This window comes from Scatophagus argus, chromosome 5 (assembly GCF_020382885.2).
Source record: "Scatophagus argus isolate fScaArg1 chromosome 5, fScaArg1.pri, whole genome shotgun sequence".
Classification (NCBI taxonomy): domain Eukaryota; kingdom Metazoa; phylum Chordata; class Actinopteri; family Scatophagidae; genus Scatophagus; species Scatophagus argus.
Genome location: NC_058497.1, coordinates 6,162,070 through 6,170,574, shown reverse-complemented (window position 1 = coordinate 6,170,574; position 8,505 = coordinate 6,162,070). Strand labels below are relative to the sequence as shown.

General features: G+C 41.6%; 1 protein-coding gene across 1 annotated transcript; it reads left to right on the top strand.

Annotated features, from left to right (window-relative positions):
• The first annotated feature begins 200 nt into the window (after nucleotides 1-200).
• Nucleotides 201-8,342, top strand: LOC124058907 (TRPM8 channel-associated factor homolog). Its single transcript, XM_046388526.1, has 11 exons — nucleotides 201-913; nucleotides 1,687-1,903; nucleotides 2,518-2,815; nucleotides 4,696-4,997; nucleotides 5,295-5,469; nucleotides 5,621-5,715; nucleotides 5,864-6,074; nucleotides 6,298-6,534; nucleotides 6,911-7,134; nucleotides 7,331-7,444; nucleotides 7,638-8,342. Exons 1-11 carry the CDS (start codon nucleotides 267-269, stop codon nucleotides 7,878-7,880), a joined length of 2,763 nt encoding a protein of 920 aa, XP_046244482.1. The 5' UTR covers nucleotides 201-266; the 3' UTR covers nucleotides 7,881-8,342.
• The last annotated feature ends 163 nt before the right edge of the window (nucleotides 8,343-8,505 follow it).

Here is an 8,505-nt window from a genome sequence, read left to right as displayed (position 1 = left end):
TTTGTGGTAATGCAATTTTCACTGGACACAGCATAGCTCTTTTGCCATCCACCTTCCTTGTCATCCAAACTGCAGAGCATCAAACCTTCTCAACATGTCAGTCACACTTGAATTTTTTGTTTCTGTTTTTCTCTTTTTCCTCACATAGGGCAATCAACTGAGACAACATACATCTAGATGCAACTGTTTAACCTCATTCACAAACTTACAAGCTTACATCTGATCTATCACATCTTTCAACCTGCAGAGCATCAAACCTTCTCACCATGTCCATCCAGCCCACACAAAACTACCCTGAAGATGCCTACATGTCCCTGATGAGAGACCTGAGAGAGCTGGACTTCCGGGGCCCCTGTGTTCCAAGTAACCTGCTTCTGACTGGAGACCATGCCTTTCCTTTAGCAATGAACAGCCAAGGCCAGGTCCTGATGGCAACCTCTCTGTATGGAAAAGGAAGGATTGTAGTCCTCGGTCACGAGGGCTACCTGACCACCTTTCCTGCTCTGGTAGAGAATGCTCTGACCTGGCTGAGAGAAGATGGATCAGACAACTTGTCTGTTGGAGTTCATAAAAACATGCAGGCAGTTGCTGATAACCTCAGCAAATCCATCTTCCAAACTGAAGTTGTGGAGGCCTTTAGTGACAACCTGAGGGTCGGTGTGTATGTGACTGATGCCTACAGTGTTGGTACAGATGTGAGAGACCTGGTGGCATTTATGAAAGCTGGAGGAGGAGTGCTGATAGCAGGTCAGGCATGGCACTGGGCTCATACACACCCTAAGGAAAACATACTGCTTCAGTTTGTGGGAAACAAAGTTTCTGGTGTAGCAGGGATCTACTTTTCTGAGCATCATGGTGCGGTAGAGTGTCTGCCTGTCTACCCTCAGATTCCGTCCACCTGGATGGCTCAAGTGTAAGTGTACGTTTCTTTTACTTTGCACATTTGAAAAGGTTCTACATTGTGTAATGGCAGCATTTCAATTTTAAAATTTCTAAAGATGTTTTGTTATCTTGACAATAAGATAGCAAGACAAAAAGAGATAGATAGGTATACCGTTACTTTGAGATAAACAATAAATTGCTGATGTTTAGCAGGTATAATGTTTGCCAGTGATTACCATCACCACCATTGTTGAAGCGTTTTAGCATGCTTAGCCTTTTCTGCCATTGAGCCTGTTGAAAATTCAGTCACTTAATTTGCATCACCAAAATACACTTTATCCTGAGAGGACATGATTGTTCAGATTAAATTTCAAGAAAAATGACCATAGACACGCACATATCATACTGTATATACACATATTGATATGTGTGCCAAATGTCATACCAATGCGTGCAACAGTTGTTGAGAGATTTACAAAAATGTCAACATCATGGCAGCACTACAGTAAAAATAACAGGGTCACTAAAAAGCCAATAGCATACATCCTCAGGTCACCATGAATGTCGCATTTTATAGCAATTCATCCATTAATTTTTGAGATATTCCATTCTAGTTGTGGCAGAGCAACCAAGCAACCAACAGAGACACCAACATTACCATTCCTAAAACAATGTCACTAGTGCGGCTAAAAAGAATTAGTACAACCAATTTTAAGTACACAATCAGAAGGATCTTAGAATAGACTGTATCTCTCATCCTTGGCACCTCTCTTCTCCTCTCCTCTTCTCCCCTTTCAAATTAAGAATCTGTAAGGATTTTGAGGACGATTTAGAGTTCTTACTCCATGGGGTCACAGAATTTGATCTCCAGAATGGGGTAGTAGCTTCTGAGGTTCTGGTACATGGCCCATTGGCGTTCCCAATTGGTACCACAGAGGATGGACGAGTGTTCTTGGCAGGAGCCTACTATGGGCAGGGGCGGGTTGTTGTGATCACACATGAAGGACTTCTGTCACAAGAGGTAGGGTCTGTATTAATGAATGATGTTGTTTCAAATAGACAACAATTTGGGGGTCACTGAATTGTTTGATGAATAAGAAAAAAGTGTGAATCTTATGCTAAGGCTTTATCAGTCAGTGCGTCTCACTCTGACTGAACTCCTATGAGGAAATTTTGGCTTGACTTAACTTGGTGATTTTCACCACCATTATCAAAACACTGAGTAATTGAACAAGAATCTTCATCCCTCTGGTAGAGTTGAAGAGACACCTTACTGAGACACTATTTGGTGGAAATTCCAATAAGTTTTCACCCATTTGTATATTATAAATTAGTGGTAATATTACTGGTAGTGCATTGTCGGGGATTCAAATGAGGAAAACTACTTGGATAAAATAAATAGATGAGAATATATGTTTTTGGCTAGTGCAAAGTGAATTAAACACTTTAAAAGTTAAGCTACTTCACTTAATCATATTATCATTATTATTATTATTACTGTCAAGCCTTAATGCCTTGCTCATTCATTTGTGACTACTAGCAGCTTCTATCTGTAATGTGTTAAAAATGAGATGTATTTAATATGCTAAATATTTTGTATGTGATTAGCAAACTGCTGTCTTTCCTTTATTACAGACCCTGGCTCCATTTTGGAATAATGCAATAAGATGGTTGGATGAAGGCAAGAATGGGATCATTGGTGTAGTGCCAGACCTCAACCAAGCTTTTAGCCTTTTCAACAAGTCAGAGTTTAAATGTATAAAGACAAACTTAAGGAAAGACCTGAGTGTATTTGCATGTACAGCATACAGCGATGCTCGTGCACAGGAAATCCAAAACTTTGTGGCAGAGGGAGGAGGCCTTCTGATTGGTGGACATGTGTGGTACTGGGCACAGACGCACTGTGGGCAAAACCCACTGACAGATTTCTCAGGTATGATAACATGCTCTGAAAGTTTTATTCTACTGTATACTGTCATTTTCAAAAATGTCATGTATTTATGTATCTAATTTGTAAGGGTCCATGTATGTATGAACATAAATATTATCATTTGATGTATTATACCAGAGCCAGCTTTAAGCTCATTTTCACCTGCAGTTTCTTGTCAGGTTGCAGTTAAAACAGATGCATATTGACAGAACACATTGTGTTCCTGTGATTGAGCGAGCTGTGCTGCTGGGGGTAATAGCTCCTGGTAGGTTCTTCCAATGCAAATTGATCCATAATATCATAAGTGTAATGGGGTCCAGAACACCCTAAGGCAAAGATCGATGGTTTTTGTGGTTAGGCCTGCGGTAATATGTCTTGGACACTCTGGTAAAGCTGGGAACATCTGAGCTCCTGACTGTGAAGTCTTCGACTCTCACTCAAATGCAGGAGGAGTTTGGGGAGGCTATGGAGAGGCACTTATGAATGGCCTCAAGGAATTTTGGCAAAACCATTTGACAACTTAGGAAGGGAAAGGACTAGGCTCAGACTGTGTTTAGCAAGGAAGGGGAGCTGCTGACCTGGAGATATAAAGTGGTGTAAATTACACATTGCAGAGCTTCTGAACTCACCTTCTGTGATGGAGGCGTGATCTGAAGTCTTGAGGGAAGCCTTACTCTGTCTTGACTGATACATCTCTTAAGTCACATCAAGGTGGACAGTACTTGCAGAGTGGCAGACTGGGGTAGTGGTTCCCATTTTCAAAAGGGGTTACTAGAAGTTGTGCTCGAGTCACACTGCTCAGCCTCCCTGGCAAAAAATTCGGGTACTGGAATGGAGTCTCCAACTCTCAGCAATAAATCAAACACATTTTCAGTGGGTAATGGACTTGCCACAGTTGCTTCTTGTCTCTGATCTTGTTTGCGGTATTCACAGACAGGATCTCAAGGTGCAGCCAGGGCGAGGAGAGTTCTGTTGTGGTTTGCAGCTAAGTGTGAATCTGCTGGAATGAGAATCAACCCCTGACACCATGGCTGTTCATGAGTGATGGGAAAATGGAAAATAGGATTTGATTGACAGGTGGATTGGGAAAGAATGAGGAGTTCAGACATGCAAGGGGAGCTCAGAGTAGAGTAATTGCTCCTTCATGTCAAAATGAGTCAGCAAGTGATTTAAGCATGTGATTAGGATACTTCACCGGCTCCTTCCTTTGGAAGTCTTATGAGCATATCTAACTGTGAGGTAGATCCTGAACTTGCTGGATTGATTACATATCTCATATCCCTGGAAATGCCTTGGGATGCCGTAGGACATAGAGACAACTGGAAAACAGTGAAAGCGAGAGGGACATCTAGAATACTCTGCTTGGTCGGTATCCAGACACAATACCAGATAAGTGGAAGAATATTGATAGAAGAATACTGACAGATCACCACAAAACAAATTAGTTTAATATTATCAAATTACATTAATTACTGGTTCGTGTAGGCCAAGCACACGCTAGGGACAGACTTGAACTACAGATACAGCATGATCACACTGACTTCCAAAAGTGAAAAACATTTTAGAAGTCTCAGACTCAAGCACAATGTCAGAAAACTGACTTGGAGTAAGACAGACAGACTCACGAATCATGGACTCTGTAACTAAAGTCAGGATCAGGTGTAGTTTTGGCAATAGCCCCATGCCTATATCCATGCAAGTCAGGTTTCACACTGGGTCACCCAATCACTACATGGAGGGGTATACAACTGAAAATCAAGCATAGAGATGTTAGGTACAAGGGTTCAAGACGTTCAAGGGTAAGTCACACATTAGACACTAACAAAAACTTGCTGATGACATAAAAGACCTATAAAAAACCATAAAAGACTTTTGTCTTTCAGGGAACAAGATCCTGAACAAAATGGGCTTGAGTCTGCTGGACAAGACAATTCAGGAGGGTTTGTACAAAGCCCCTGTGCCAAGCCTGGCTATCAAAGACAACTACCACTTCCGCCACCTTCTGCACCGCTTTGCTGGTCATGTAACCCAAGGGGAAGAACTTACAGAGCATGAGAAGGAATGCCTTAGAAAACTGGGTGGGGACTGTGCTAACTACTTGCACATGCAGGCTCACAACTGCTCATCCTATACACAGGTGGTGTCTACTCTCACCAACATCATAAAGAAGTCAGGCATGCCACAGGTGAGCAGTGAATGACTTTATTGTCTATTTATTAGTTTTTCAGTTAGGAAGATCCCTTTTATTTCTACGGTTTCAGTTTGGTTTCAGGCATTCGTTGGTGGTTAATGTTCTTCTGGCAGTAGATTCATTGACCTTCAACACTTAGGCTAAAGGGCAAATAATTACTTCACTCTCTAGTACAAATACTTGTTCCTTAAGACATATAATATTTTTTCCATGGGCTCTAATGTTTTATTATTTTCAGATTCTATGATATTGTGAGAAACCACTTTTATAACATTCATCATTCTTTTACAGGTGTCTGAAAACTGTCCTGTGAAGAGCCCCAAAGATCATCTTCTGCTCAGTGTGGGAACAGAGGTATATAAGGTTTGGCCAGATCCTGATGCTCTCCTCCCCTACCTCATCAAGGATATCCCCTTGCTGCCAATTGTGTACAACCACAGAATCAAGTTTAATGTGAACACTGCAGGTCAGACCACACAACATAATTCAAGGAAATATACTGTATATGTAAACCTGTGTTTCCTGCAATTACACAATATAATATACAGATCTCTCTCTCTCTCTCTCTCTCTCCCACTCTTTCTCTCCCACTCTCTCTCCCTGTATGTGTGTGTCAGAGGGTGAAGAGTGGATCAGTACAGGTCTTTACCTCTCTCCTGGTATGAAGACTTACATGGCTATACCAGCAGAGATTGTCAACAAGGAATGGAAGGTACAGTGCACAAAATGAAAATTTAACCATCTGGTTTACTGAGTTCAAGTAAGATACATGGGCAAAATGGTAAATATGGTTATACAGCTTTTCATACAGGTATTCAAAGTAGTAAAACATATTCCATCATATTCCATGTCTTCCTCAGATCCAGATTGGCTGTCAGACAGACCGTCTCAGTGCTGCAGAGCTGAAGAGAGCACCCTGTGTTTATGAGCGATTTCCTGTTACCTCAGAGATGATGCAGGTGTGGAACCTGTGGGGGGGACTCATCTACCTGGTGTCCCCACCCAAGACCCAAGTAGAGGGTGCAGAGGTCATAGTGCAGATGGCTGTACCTGCACCATATTATAAATCTGGTGAGTCTGTGGTGCGTGAAACTGGTAAATGTATGTTTATCTGTGTGTCTCTATGGAATTAGCTTTATTAGGCGATGAGCAATTAATTAACCTCAGTCGAAAGAATACAAGGCACTTTTCTCTGTTTATAACCCTAACCCAAACATGAGCCATGATTTTATTTAAAATTACACAAATCCAAAAGTAGTTTTGAATACACCTATCCTTTCTTGTCTTTTTTCAGGTGTGACAACAGAAGCTGATTGGTCATCGCTGCGCACAGCTCCGTCACCCTGGGCAGAGTTGGAGTTTGACAACATCATCCTAACCGTACCATCAGATGTGGTTCGGGACCTGGAGCGCCCTGATGAGCTGGCGGCGCTCTGGAATGACATGATGAAGGGCATTGCTGACCTTGCTGCCATACCACATAAATTTCCCCGTAAAGAACGCTTTGTAACTGATGTGCAGATTTCCTACGGTAAGAGTATTTGGCTTTTATGCTGCATTTGCTTGTTTTTTATTTGTTTATCCCATTTAGAGAACTCATGCTGAGTTAAAGGCATGGTGCAGCATGTGACCAGTTTATCACAGAGCTCACACAAGTACATGGACGTCCATTAACATTCACACCCAACGGCAATTCACTGAACCTTTTATATGCATGTTAACAATAAGCAGAAAGGGCACTGCTCAGTGCTAAATGCCATGTTTAGAATGTTTAAAACATTTTTATGACAAAACATGTTAGTATGATGCATGTGTTTTGTGCTCTTCTTTAACTGCATGCAGTTACACCACAATATGTTTTTTCTCTATTATAGATACAGAGCTCTCAAATTTGTTTCTCCATCCAGGTTGGATGCATGCAGGGTATCCTATCATGGCGCACAAGCCCACAGCAGCTGATCTGGTCAACATAAACCATATTCGAAGTGAAGGCCTGTGGGGTCCCATCCATGAACTGGGACACAACCAACAGAGAAGCTGCTGGGAGTTCCCATCCCACACCACAGAGTGTACATGTAACCTGTGGTCAGTGTATGTACACGAAGAGGTGCTGGGGATCAACAGAGCCAAGGTGAAGGAAATTAGTTGTTTTTTTTTTTGTCAAAACAAAAGACCAATGTCCACAACAGCCTAGTCTTCAGGTGGATTGTGATAATCAATAGATGTCACAGAAGATAACTTGTGTTTATAATGTTATGTTGAGAGAGATCTTTGGCTTTCCACTGGGACTACTTTGTTTCAAATTTATTTCATCTTGTGCCACGCAGGCTCATTCAGCCATGACTTTAGCAAATCGAAGTACTCGAGCCAAGGAGTACGCTGAGGGGGGCAGGAATCTCAGCAGCTGGAATGTGTGGGTGGCCCTGGAGACATATATGCAGGTGAGAGAGAATTAAGGGAAATAAAAATAACAGTTAACTAGAAATGAACCCCTTTAAAGGCAAAACAGTCCAAAAATGTCTGGAAGTATCTAACCCAGTTCAAGTGATGCTTCAATGCTCATGACACACTACACAACAAATATGTTGGATGAAAAATGGAGAGACAACACTACTATTTTTTCCTTCCATGCAGCTCCAGGACAAGTTTGGCTGGGATGCCTTTAAGAAGGTGTTTGCTGCCTACCACAAGATGAGCAACTTTCCCAAAGACAACAAAGGAAAGATGAACCTGTATGCTGAGACTTTCTCCCAGACTGTGGGGATGAACCTGGCTGGATTCTTTAAGGCCTGGGGTTGGCCCATCGAATCAGCCACTGAAGAGAAACTCTCCAACCTGCCTCCCTGGAGAGACCACCCCATGGTCCAGTATGGTTGAACTTCAGGAACAGCTGCTGATTAAAAGGGCAGTGAGATGGAGTTACTGAGTAGCAGCTTCTTGACGTAAACTATTCAGAAGGGAATTCTATTAACTGACTTTCTTTTGGTGGTAGTTGGCTCTTTCCATTATACAAGAAAATAACCGAATTCATAAACAAGTCATAAATAACAAGGTGATATATGCATACATCATCAGCCTGCCTTGAGGAGATACTAACTTTTATAAATAACACATCACCTTTTACTATCGATAAATTGAGCTAAAAATGGTTTGGTACTATGATAATATTATTATTATATTGGATAAAATTTGGTAAGTATCATTTCATGTGTTTAACTAATGAGTGCATTGGTTCATAAATGACAGGTAATATTATATAGATACAAATAATATATAATCTCTTGCAAGGATGCAGTATGTAATGACAAAATTTTATAAATAAAAATAAAGGGCGCGGTGTGTGTGTGAGCTTTCTTCACCTGGCACTGAGGCCACAGTTGGCGCCTTTCCTCCTCCTCTGGCGATCCATGGGGGTTGCATGGCTCAGTCTGTGACATGGTCCACCAGCTGAGCATTCTGTGAGACAATAAGCCTGTGAATATTCTCATTCATCCAGGTCATG